A 13,601-nucleotide genomic window follows, 5' to 3' on the forward strand; every position below is an offset into this window, starting at 1 on the left:
TATTATTCTAATGTTAATATTCATAATAGAAAAAAGAGCTCAAAAACCTATTTATAATACAATTCTTATAAATGCTCATAGTACATCTACTACATAATATTAATTAAAGACTCTCTAAAGTCGACGATCTTAAGCAGATTGCATTTAGGTAATCCGTGTTTATACTTGAAGGGTAAAATTTTTGAAATTAAATTTGTGTTCTATACGATTCAATGCCCTCATAAAAGTGTAGAATGTAGAAAACGATCGGAAGATTGTAGGAAAATATACCGAATCGATTGCGAAGTGAAGTATAGAAGAGGCTAGTAAAAAAGAGACATAAGGCAAACAAAGACGCGCTGGCATGGTCGAGATTTTGAATTGACAATCGAAGTAGGACACTTGGCTAGAAAACTGGATACGGTATATACATATGTATGCTTATATACATACATATGTACAAAGATGCTATTTAGATTTAGTGAGTTAGATAGATGAGATAAGGAAAATTTTTGAGTTCAGATGTGTGTTTTTATTTTTTATTTATTATACCACAGTGGCATTACAGAGTGATCTAATGCGTCATTGTGGCCAAACATATTAGTTATATTTATATATTTACTAGTGGTTTTACCCGGCTTCCCTCTGTATTTGTAATATAAACCGCTTAAACATGACTAATCTAATAGTAAACATTTTATTAAATTTATTTGAATAGTTTTTTTTTATATAAATTTATTTGAATACTGTCACGAACAAACAAACATATATACTAAGTCTCTTTCGAAATTATATGTATACCAGAATCCGGTGCCCCCCCCCCCCGGCGTTGAGGCGACTTCGTCCTCGGCGCCCCCCGGAGCCTTCGCCATCGAACTTCGACTTCGAATCCTTTGAATCGAAAAAAATCGAATCGGTGCTTATGCGCCTTCACCCGCCTTATTGGTTTTTATATATTTGATAATCTTTCGGTTTAGATTTTTTTTTTCTATTATTCAGGATGATAAGTTTACTTCATTTGAGTTGTAAAATACATATGTATGTACATACAATATGTCATTAACCACATATTGTATATGTTTTAAACCAAAATTTTCAGTATTTACATTACGATTTCCACTTGTATTTTCACCAAATAAAATCACAATGAATTGGCGAAAATAAATGATAATATTGCGGGCGTCCCTGCGTGTCGAATGTGGCGCCCTCCCTTTGATAGAATTAATCGATGGACAAATCAAAGCCTCGGGCGGCCAGTATCAATTTAACAAAACGGTATTATTAGATTAAAGCCAACGCGCGTGCCCCTCTCGTCGAGGGTGGATTATATCTTCTGCTTAGTATTTACAACTGTCTGGGGTTGCACGGTGCTTCCTACACAGATGATCTCAGAATTATACAGTCGCTTTGAATCGTTAAATTCCGACATGTTTTCCAAAAAAAAAAAAAATAGCAAAATACTTTGCGTGGGGCAGGTGTTTTTGACGACCGGTCCGCTAAAACAATTTTGGCGGTTAGTTTTCCGATTTCAGTCCGCTTTTCACCCTATTTTATGCGACTTCACAAAGCGTTCTCGAACGGACGCTAGAAAAAAATTAAAAAAAATAATACTACGAATATAAAATGAAATAAAAAAATAATAATACGTAAAAAGCAGTCCGTACAAAAGTAAAATCTGTTCTCGCCGTTGGGAAAATGAATAAGCCCCGCACCGCGAGGGGCACAGAACCGGTTGCTTTATGTTTTCAGACCAATCGTAGCGTGAAAATCCTTTGATTTTTTTCTGTTTTCGCTTTGTTTTTGGGTATTTTATTTGTACGAGGTGGCCGTGCAAAAAATAAAATAAAATAAAATCGCCCCGAGTCGCTTCGTCGTCGTACGATGCTGTGCCCAAGTAACGGTTCTTGCGGTCTTTTCGCGTACGCGTACACTTTTACGTTCTCAGACGCTATAAAATGTTTCGTTTTATTTTTAAACATGACACTGTGACATATGCTCGGTATTTACGATCGAAAATCAGCCAAAAAAAGTATGAACGATGAAATAATATATCGAGCATATAACAACGTACGGGCTATATTATACAATTATACATAGATGTGTGGTATATATAATAAATAGATACACAAGTAGTTACGTATAGATACGGAAAGGAATATATGAAATAAATTTATAAAATTACCGATGTACCTGATTGAACATCAGAGTATTGAATAAATGTATAAAATGAAATTGAATATGGTGGAAACCTTAATATAGATATTTATGCTAAATTATACTAGCACAGACCGTCAACTGCACGTAAACAGCAGTAAGAAAAATATTCAATACGGACATATGTATAAACATTTATTTATTTATACAGGTAAAAACCCATTTAATTAAATTACACAATAAAAACACAATGAAATCTTATAATATAAAATTAATAATGATATACATATGTTCCGTAATATGTATGTACGTGGCGTATTCTAACAGCAGTAACCGACACGATGTATTTATATAATACAGCAGCACATGTCACCGAAACGAAACAAGGATGACCATTTTTCTTCGACCACTTCGACGCCGTATCGTCGCGCTCTGTAATGTATGTATGTATATGCAAGCCGATTTTTCCTCGCACTCGGCCAAAACAAACATAATCGTGCTCAAAATGAGCGATGCTGTATATAGTATGAATAGAGGTAGTCTTTTCCGTCCAGTGCTGTGCCGAGCTGTAGAATTGCAGTGCTGGATAATATAAACGGACCTTTTAACGTAAAACTTCATCAAAAAGTTACAAAAAGATTTATGCAGGTTTTAACTTTATACACCAGTAACAATATATGAAGCTAAATGATCGTGAGAAAATTCAGCATCGAAATTTTGGCTAATTTGTAAATTTGGCTAAATGTTAATTTGGAAAACATGATCACCGATTGTGTTTTCAAGACTTTAGACAAAATTAGAGACGCTACTTAAATTCCTCAATTAAATATATACATATGTATAGATGTAGGTAGATAACTAAGTCAATTTTTATACATGCAGAACATACGTCCTTGAACCCTTTTAACTATAATTTTTTTAATCGCATTTTGTACAATTACTATGTATGCACTATGCACGTAATATGCATGTACTATGCACGCGAATAACCCTACCTAATCTTGTATAATCCATATATATGTTACAGTGAAAGCACATTTCAAGTGAAAATATATTTTCACCAATTCAAGCAGTAAAAATTTATCAAACGATGAATTTACAACTTTTAACTCTATAAACGGTGTCGGTTTTAGGGGGGGGAGCTGGGGTTGTTTGGCGCCCAAGGGCGCCAAATAAGTTAGGGCACCGTACAATGCGCCAAAGGCGCTCTAAAATTTAAAATTAGAGCGCCAAAAGCCATACAAAATTTTAGATTACAGCGCTAAAGGCGAAATTGTTTTCTAAGAGTGCTTAGAAAAAATTGCCCAAGGGCGCCATTGAGTGTAAGGCCGGCACTGTCTATAAATTTAACCTTAACAACTCAATCTCAAATGAATAGGTTCAGTATTTTAACACTTTAGTTTAGTTATGCAATGTGCTATTTTGTCATGTTATAGATTTTATTCTTTTCTTTTTCATTTGTTTATCTTGTATTTATCTTTGTAAAAATTTGTAATTGGACTCGGATGCTATATACATATATTATATATTTACTCTTTGTTTTTATGCATGTCTACATCTTGTTGTCTGTTGATTTTTCAATAATTAAAATAAAATAAAGCCCTTACTTAACCTAACCTATCCTAACCCTTAAATAATACCAAACCTTACAATCTTATCTTAAATGAATAAAACCAACCCTGAAAATGTAACTGGTTATGATTTCACTGAAACATCAGTGAAAATATATTTTCACTTGAAATATAATTTTAATGTGACATATACATACATATATAAAAAAGACTTAGTTAAAAGCTTAACTACTCGAATTACTACTTAACTACACAATACCTTTGTTTGCATAATATTTGTCTGTTTAATTGTCGATTTTGAAATATTTTTTTTATTAAATAATTGAATTCACTAAATATTTATTTAAAAATACCTATGTACAAATTGCATGCGCTTCGTGTCCGGAGTTTCGCGAAAAGCCGGAAATCATAATAAAAGTTAACGTATTCCTGTATAAGAGAGGCCGATGGGAGGGAGAGAGTTGAGAGGCGAGGTTGAGGGGGATACCGAAGTGGGGAGGGGGGAGAGGGGGGGAGACCAGAGGGGTTCCCCGGCATCAAAGAATGTTTCAAAGAATAAAAATGAAAATTAAATCTTCCACGCGAGTTGGCCGGCTAATGTTTCTGACGGTAACTATGGCCGCGCGTCTACCCGCTCATACTCTCTTTTTCGTATCCGTTTCCTCCACGCAAAATAAAAACCGAGCACATTTATTTATGCGAAAATATGTATGTGCCGTATGCGCGTCCGATGCGAACGAACTCTGCTCGAATTATTGATAAAACGTGAACACATCCGTACACAGCATCGATTAGATTCGTATGCGGAAGACATGAACGTACGACGCGAATTTTCGTACAACCATTTTCATTGAGACTTTTTTTAAATAACGTAAAATAAAGTACAATGAGAATACAAGCCTAAATAATTAATAAAGGTGTATAAAATATGTAAACAATCAATTTTTATATTTTCGTATTAAGAGTTCATTCAATAACAGTATTCCAAAATTTTAATATCTTAGCAAAAATTTACAATTTGAGTAAGTTCCTGATAAATCTTTCATAAACATCTAGTCATCTCTATAGGTAGATATGATTTTGGTTAATTTGAAAATTCACTAAAGACAATCTTTTGACAGAAAAACAAATCTTAGGAAAGGCGGCTTAGCCGATGGACCGTACTTTATATTTTCCCATGATGCCATATTCGGGTTCCGTCTGAACAAAATCAATGGTATCAAACTTTTACATCGTATTAAAATAGTGGTGATACATATAGAGTGTAGGATGGTTTTTTCTAATTTGAAAAGGAACCGTTTCACCAATGAAACCAGATAAATTAGCAAACTCCAAGTCCGACTAGCAGCAGTACAGAAGTAATCGGAATAAACTATTTTCAATCGAGGTTAACCCTCGGGATCAAACCCAAATTTTTAGTAGGCCAAAACAGGAAACGGTCGATGTTGATTTAGTAACCATCCAGATCTGAATCGAATCCAATCTCAATTTTAAAATCACAAAAGCTTGATATTAAAAAGGTACGTATGTAATATACCTTGTCAAATGACAATACATATGTACATATGTCTTCATTATCATCATCTATGTACAGCCATTCGCTATCCAACTGTTGGATGAAGGCCTCTCCAACAGACTTCCACTCGTCTCTGTCTTGCGCAAATCTCATCCATCTCCACACATTTTCCTAATATCGTCTACCCATCTTCCCTGTGGTCTTCCTTTTACCCTTTTGCATTCTCTTGGGTTTCCATTCTAGCACTTCTTTTGCCCATTCTTCTAGCCACGTGGCCCGCATATTGCCAATCTCTCCACTCTATCCACTATGTTTACAACCCTTGCTATACTTCTCACCCAAGTATTCCGTTTCCTGCCTTTCCTCGTTACGCCAAGCATACAACGTTCCATACTACTTTGATTGCATTGGACTTTGTGTAGCATCTTGGCGTTCAATGTCAAAGTTTCACATCCATACGTCATCACTGGCAAAAACATGACCAAAGGCAAAGTGGCAGTTTTGAGTTAAAAACTGCATTCATTCTTCCACGCGCACTCCATTCTATGTAATTTCATGCGTCTATTTATTTCTTCTTCTTTACTATCGGACATGTCATTTATTTGACCTAAATATAAATAATTATTAACTTTTTGTACTGGTTTATCATCTATGTTGTATTTATATTAAAAGTTTACATATTGACTTTTGATCGAAACTTATATACATGTATGTATGTATGTGAAAGTTTATAAGGTTCACGAAAGACTTTAAACATATGAATTTCAATACGTCATAAAAGAAAACAGAAATTAAAACGATGCAATCTATCCACACTATACTATTATCTATGCATGGAAAGCCTGTATAGCTACATATAATATAAGCTGATAAAATCAGCTGTGGAAAATTTTACAATAGTTGCGCAAGTGCTTTCAATCGATGCAAATGCAAAACACGTAATTAGCATTTCTGATATTTGCATAATAATAATTTGCGTCAGAGCGAAACAATAACGTCGCCGTATGCGTCACACACATACACATGAATAAAAACACGGTTTAAAAGCGTCAAAGTATCGTATGACTTACGTTTTTTAGCTACAGGTAGATCAGGCATCAGATGATTCGGTGGACCGGGACTGAGAGCCGGCAGGAAAGGAGATCTTGCCGCAGGATACCAAGGAGCTCGAGCCCATCCTCCGCTCTAAAAAATCCACACAAAAACACACAGACAGTTAGTCAAACGCAATGTGAAGTTTTCACGGTAAGATGAATACAGTGTACAATGATGAGTACTATGTTTAAAAATAAAAAAAGAATAATAGTTAAAAAAAATTGATCGACTATCGTAAAATATGTTTGTATATTTGAATAAAAGAATACCTGTCCGTTTAATAGTCTCAGTTTATCATAGACTGCTCCTCCAGGAGAACCAGCCGGTGGAGAATGCGCTTGTTTCTCCTTCTGAGCTGCCAAATTTCTAAGTACCCTATTAATCGAAGATACCTAAAAACAAAATAATTTTCATCTAATTTAATTGTGAAAGTTAAAAACGTAGAACTACATACGAACTAGCTTACATTTTTGCAAAAAATCAAATATATAGTTGCTATTTTTTTTACAAAGATCCATTTCGTGTTGACACCATCGATTCTCTCGTACATTTGCAATAACAATATATGTAATTTCGTCTACTATGGTATTCTACAGAACTTCATACATTACAGCGTAAATTTAAACTCACGTCACCCAGCCAACTAATTATGACTTTTGCTTTATTCAATAGGTATTACTACTGTGCTAGAGACGAATCATATTAGACTAGTTATATCGAACGAATTCACGTAGTTCTACACCCTAATGGAAGGCTCTATTTTAATTTGAATATACATACATAGTTACTAAGGCGTGTATTCTAAGGTTGTCTGTGTGTGAGGTGAGGTGTCGGTGTTGCATAACGCGAGCGTGTTTCGTAAAATGGCGTAAAAGTACCGCTTCCGGTCCATCGCACACGGGACCGGTCTAATGTTGACTAAATGGTTTTGTCATCCGCGGTCCTGCCGGGGCCCCTCTCTTACGGGGACCCCCTGTCAACCGGCCGTCAGGTCGCCATGTCGACATCTAGACCACCTTTGTTGACAAGACCGTATCGGATTTCAACCGATACACATTTTATATATATGGTATTAATAAATGTTATATAAAAATTCATAAGACAAAGGCGAACCATAGCCGAGACACGTAAAGGTTTCTAAAGGCCTTTCAGAATGCCTCCTTTGAGAGGTCAGGGCGAACGACACAGTATCCACTTATACGATATGTGTATACGTCAAAATATGACATTTTGACCTGCTTTGACATGATTTTTCGGAATTTTTTGCATCATATTATATATGTATACATATGTATACATATAAAATATCGCTATTCTGTGTGTCTGTCTGTCTGAGATAACGCTCGCCGTACTATAAGGGCGAAATCACACAGCGTGGGATGTGGGACATGGGTTTTTTTTAGATAGTTTTAAACATATAGAAAAAATATGGCGTTCATGGTACCATACCTGGTACCGTCTTTTCAAATCGAAACAATTGAGCTGTTTCGTTGAAATTATATAGTAGTGTTTATCATTGCTTGACAGTAATACATACATATATACCAAAACTACCCTTTGGACCATTTTTGGTAAAATTTTATCCTTGCTTGACAGTGATCGATAACGGTGTATTGCATAAAATTTTACCGAAAATGGTCCAAAGGATCGTTTTGGTATATATCACTGTCAAGCAAGGATAAACACTACTATACAATTTCAACGAAACAGCTCAAATGTTTCGTTTTGAAGAGACGGTACCAGGTATGGTACCATGAACGCCATATTTTTTCGAAATGTTTATAACTATCTAAAAAAAACCCATGTCCCACATCCCACGCTGTGAGATTTCGCCCTAATAGTCGTTTCGATTCGACATACATATGTACGTCACAGCTAAACCACTGCCATACGAATATAATAATATATGGTATACGAATAATATGGTAAACGAATATAATAATAAAAGAAAAAAACTTATAAATATATATATGTACTGTTTATTATCAATGTTTCCTCTAGAAAAACAGACGGCGCTAAGTCTGAGCGTTTACCGCCATCTATTGAAAATTTATTTAATTAATTAATTTTTCTATCGGTGTTTTATATTGTTTATATTTAGGCAGGTAGGTAGTTTTTACCATTATTTTTTCATATTAAACAATTAAATGTAAATATTAAATTAAATATAACTTAAAAGGTATTTTAAATAAATACGACCGCGTGCGGATCGAACACACGACCGATACAAAACAATAAATACATGTCTTCGATGATTGAAATTGTAATTTTAATACAAATTTCGTATCTCTTTTTACATACAAAATGGAAAATGTGTGTATAAAATATACATACATATTTTCAGTAAAGTTTGGTATGAATGTATTTACATTCATATATACATATATAAAATATACATTCATATTTACATGTTATCCCGACTTATAAATTAAATAGCGCTGATCGGGTGATCAGCGCTAATAAATGAGCTTCAATCACCTAATATCAGTTACAGTATTACATATGTACATATATACATATCTATGTATATCAATATAAATACTACACTATATATATAATTTTGTAAATATGATTTGTAAGTGAATTTATTCCATCCTCATACTTTCAATGTAAGCTCATTAAGTGCGAGTTTGAAATAAGACGGTTCTCAAAATTTCCAACCATTGATCGATTCTATGTACATAAGCCGTTCGAAAATGCGAGCTCGCGCTCTTTAATAAATAAATACGCATCGATACTTAAAAATATCGCTGAAATATCGTCAGTCGGTGAAGTTCGCTAATTAAAGAATTCACGCGGGAGAATTTTGCGAATTCTTACGATTCCTTCGACCCTTCTTTGATCGTTGGCAAAGTATCGACGGCGAGGAGAAGGAACGGTCCAAGGGGGGCAGGATAGGGGGTTAATAATTATCCACCGAATTGGTCGCATAGAAATTTTGCTTATTTCTCAAAGACTCGAGTAACGCTCCCCGGCGAACAAACAACCGTTCGTTTTTTTTTTATCACCGTCCTCTCGGAACGAACACATTTTTGTCGATTTCTCTAGTTTCGATCAAATTAATTGGAAAAATTTAATAAACACCGGATAATTGATGTTAAATCAATCGAAAGCACAATTCGTTTGTGCGAGAAGAATCAAAAGTTTTTAATTGAAAGGCAACCGTAGATTGACGTCAATAAATATAATTATTGTTCGAATGCAAAAACCCTACCGAATCAAAAGAGAACGAATACATCACGTATGAATGACCACGTTATTAATTACATCGATATTTTCCATCATCATCATTGTTATTATTTTTAATTCAAAGTCTCCCCTTTTGATTATAATACACATATATCTATAAAAGCAATATTTTATTTTATTTTTATATATGTATATATGTATATACCAGAAGGCCTAACAGGTAGACCCCAATGCGCCTACCTAGACAATTAATTACAAACATTGCAGCATTTCTATTACATAAATCGCTGTATTTCGATAGGCTGAAGAACATGAAATTGACAATGAATCAATTAATTAATTAATCCATAGAGACATTTATGGATTTAGACTTGTACGTAAATTTTTAAATATTGTACATAAATCAAATTCAGATATTTGTGACATAGCGGGTAGAATGATTTTAGCCAATTTGATAGAGGAACCATTTCAAGAATGAAATAAGATAAATTTGCAAACTCTGATAAGAAACGATCGACTTGGAGGCACAAAATCCAAATCTGACCAGCTGTATTTAAGATTAGCACAGGATCAAACCCGGTAACCTCTTGGTGCTAAGCATAAACGCAACCTGGAATGTATGGAATATATGGAAATTATAAAAAATATATTGAGTTCGAAGTATTTATACTACGATCTAGTTTAAAATTTCTTATAGAAATAAAACGACTTATTACTATACAAGAGATAATTTCAGATTTCAATATCATGGCTGCAGCTAACATGTATGTAGTTCGATGTGGTATAGATGTACATAGTTTTACGTCAACATATGAGCCGTTGGATTAGAAAGTGGTATAAGTCCACTTTTCTTTATTTCGAGAAATATTTCACAAAGTATTAAATCTAATTTTTTTCGTTAAATAATATTTAAAAATACTTATAGCCTGTTATATCTGCTGTATTCTACTTTTCCAGACATTTTGGACATATCGAATTATAATAAGTGATAACAATTTGTGAATTTAGTCAAACAAGAGTTTTTGGAACTGAAATTGGACTTCTGCCACTATCAAATATAACGGCTCATATTATACTGATGTTAAAATGAGTTATACTGGTTTGAACGCGAGTAATTCATATTCAATTGAAATCCTCACATTGAATCCGATATTATTTATTTTCCATTTCAATCTCATACTCTTTCAGACCTATTTAAATATATATATAATACCATATGTACGTATGTACGTATATACGGAATCAATTTGCGAATTGACATCGTCTTCTTAAGAATATTCACCTGACAATAGTCACTCGGTGATTTGAATCCGATGTCAACGCGTTGTATACCTTCGAATACGATGGTGATTTTCATAATGCCCCTATTGTGCCATACGAGCATGTCAATATACATACATAGGAGGAGAGAGAATGCCTAAATAATGCGAACCTACTGTCGTATCGCAGACGCTATTGTTCGCGAAAGTCTTCCAACTATTTTAAATACTTATATATGTACTTACATACGTATACTATCCATTAAATATAATCAACTGAGTAAATACTTGCCGATTTTATGAGAAAATTCGCGAGTGGACGTTATTCAACCATGTATAAATTTACCCTAGTTACCGTATAATGGAATTAAAAGTATCGGTTTATTAACTATACAGCTATATTATTTGTTGTTAAAGTAATTATCGGTGTTGTATAACTTTATTGTTCTCAAAATACGAAACACTCTTTCAGAATTATCGATTCTTCAGACTTATTCATTTAATGAAATATGCAAAGTTATTTATCAAAATTGTATGTACATCTACATACATAAGTACATGCATGTTGTTCAATAACAGATATATACCAATTTTAACCAAAGATTTTGTTTTTTAATAAAATATAATAGTTAGAAATTAAATAAGATTTTGATTAATTATTTTTTGTAAATTTGAACTTTTTCAAAAATGTTTAGCTATCTTTTCGTCCTACTTTACTTATTAGCTTTTAAACATACATATAATGCGTTTAGTTGTTGTAACTACATACATAGCTTCAAATTTCAATATGTTGTAGTAAATAATAATTAATATTTATTCCAGACTAACTATCAGGGCAGTCTAACCTCTTCTTATTTCCAATCTACTTATTTCTATAAAAAATCATTGCGATCACATACTAATATGCAGAGAGAAATAATAATATAATATTTTACATATCATACGTAAAACATTCACACTTCAGCAGACAAAACTTCAGTAGAAAAATAATACAATATGAAATATAACAAAGTAAATAAATACTTACAAAACTAAACATAGAAACAGTGAATTTTTACATTAGATTTGATATTATTATTGACATCGTTGATAGTGCCCAAATCTGACAATGTTTTCAAAGTCGGAACTACGAAATGAAAGAGATAATCTTAAACATTGATCAAGATGCTCATCACTCAGGGTATTACGTACATCTGAGTATTACGTATGCATCAGAAAATGCTGGGTATTACGTAAACATCAGAAAATGCATACTAAAGATCGAGTTAAAATCACTTAAGATCGACTGGTTGGGCAACCCTGCTATATATTATTTAAGTATTTCTTAAAAAAGTTTCATTTTGTAAAATATCCTAAAAATAAGTAATAAAAGATTATAAAACTTTCGAATATGCAATGATTAATATAATGGTTTTGTATGATTTAATAAGCCAAAAAATAAACAAAACAATTCAAAATCTTTTACGTCTCAATTACTATTGAAATTTCTGGGAGGCATAGTCCCAAATCCACAGTTTTAGATTCAAATCAAAAAAATATATTTTTAATTAGAAAATATTTCTAAATTCACAACTAAAACTACATCCATGTATAGAATAAGGTCTTTTTGAAAATTTCACACACTTAAAAGTATGCAGGAAAGTCGCGTGTAGGTCTCATTTCACATTAGAGCCGTGCAATTTTCATACATTTCCATAGGTGTGTACGAGTGTATGAACGGGATCCTGTAACGGTAGTTCGCCGATAAATGGATCACGACGGGGGGCGCATCTTGACAATGGCGTCGGGGCGCAGCGGGGGGCCGCGGGGGCACCGGACCCCCGGGGGCTGCGCCCTCCTCTCCAGGACACTTCACGGATGAGAGCTGACTTTTATTGTTCGCGCATTATGCGCCAAAGAGCCGCCTTTTCAATTTCCACCGATTAAATTAACACGGAATTAACGCAAATATAATAAATACCCCCAAATCGAATACAGAACAAACAGTACGGGGATTTAGAATATATGTACTTACATATATAAATACCGGAATTCCGTAAGGAGTATGCAGGTTGAGTACAAAAAGATTGGCCGAGAAGAATGAATGGGGTGCGCGCGTTTCTTTTCAAGTTCATGCACATAATGTAAATATACATACATACATATATAAAAAAGCTATAGTTCTTTTTCTCTCTCGTCGTATTATTCGTCATTAGTGTGTTGGGGAAGTTTTCCCCAGCAGCTTTCGCCCTTTATGAGAAGCACAATAATAAATAATAGATGGATGATAGTGAAGCGTAAACGATTCGGTCCTTTAGCGATTCGACGCCGAACAATAATACAATGGCGACAAAAAAAGTGGATCATTTCGTTCATAATTGTCTAGAAAAAACGTTCAATTTTTATTATTTTTTTTTAAAGTGCACTCGATCAAATTATTATTTATTTATATTGTGCGAATGCGTTTTGATCGTGAGGTCGTTGAATGTTTGCAGAATATTAACGCTTGGACGCGTTGAGTATTTAATAGGCTTCAACGATTTTCCATTTAATTGATGTGTGAATTTGCGATGAAAGTTATGCGAGATAAATACTCAACGTATATATAAAGAAAACAAATTGGTTTGACTTGGCAAGCGGTGATTTTTCATTTTATATTAATTTCATGTAAAACTTAAGTCGACATTTACATAATTATATATTTATAATTACATGGCAAATCTAATAGTAAATTTTCATTTATTTTTTTATTAAATTTATTTGAATTGAAAAAAAAATCGACTCGTTGTCATAGAAATTTACATACAAAGTCTCTTTCGAAATTATATATTAGATATTATGAATATTTTCTTTGTGATC

The 13,601-nt window shown here is 33.5% G+C and overlaps 1 protein-coding gene across 1 annotated transcript in view; it reads right to left on the bottom strand.

Moving 5' to 3' along the window:
• LOC143914119 (paired box protein Pax-6-like) overlaps positions 1 to 13,601 on the bottom strand; it is a 105,340-nt gene that overhangs the window by 45,959 nt on the left and 45,780 nt on the right. The window contains exons 5-8 of the mRNA XM_077434209.1: positions 6,585 to 6,707; positions 6,336 to 6,405; positions 5,492 to 5,513; positions 781 to 817 (exon numbers count right to left, since the gene is read on the bottom strand). Coding sequence (XP_077290335.1) covers positions 781 to 817; positions 5,492 to 5,513; positions 6,336 to 6,405; positions 6,585 to 6,707 — 252 coding nt within the window. The remainder of the gene's footprint in view (positions 1 to 780; positions 818 to 5,491; positions 5,514 to 6,335; positions 6,406 to 6,584; positions 6,708 to 13,601) is intronic.

This window comes from Arctopsyche grandis, chromosome 7 (assembly GCF_051622035.1).
Source record: "Arctopsyche grandis isolate Sample6627 chromosome 7, ASM5162203v2, whole genome shotgun sequence".
NCBI classification, from domain to species: Eukaryota; Metazoa; Arthropoda; class Insecta; order Trichoptera; family Hydropsychidae; genus Arctopsyche; species Arctopsyche grandis.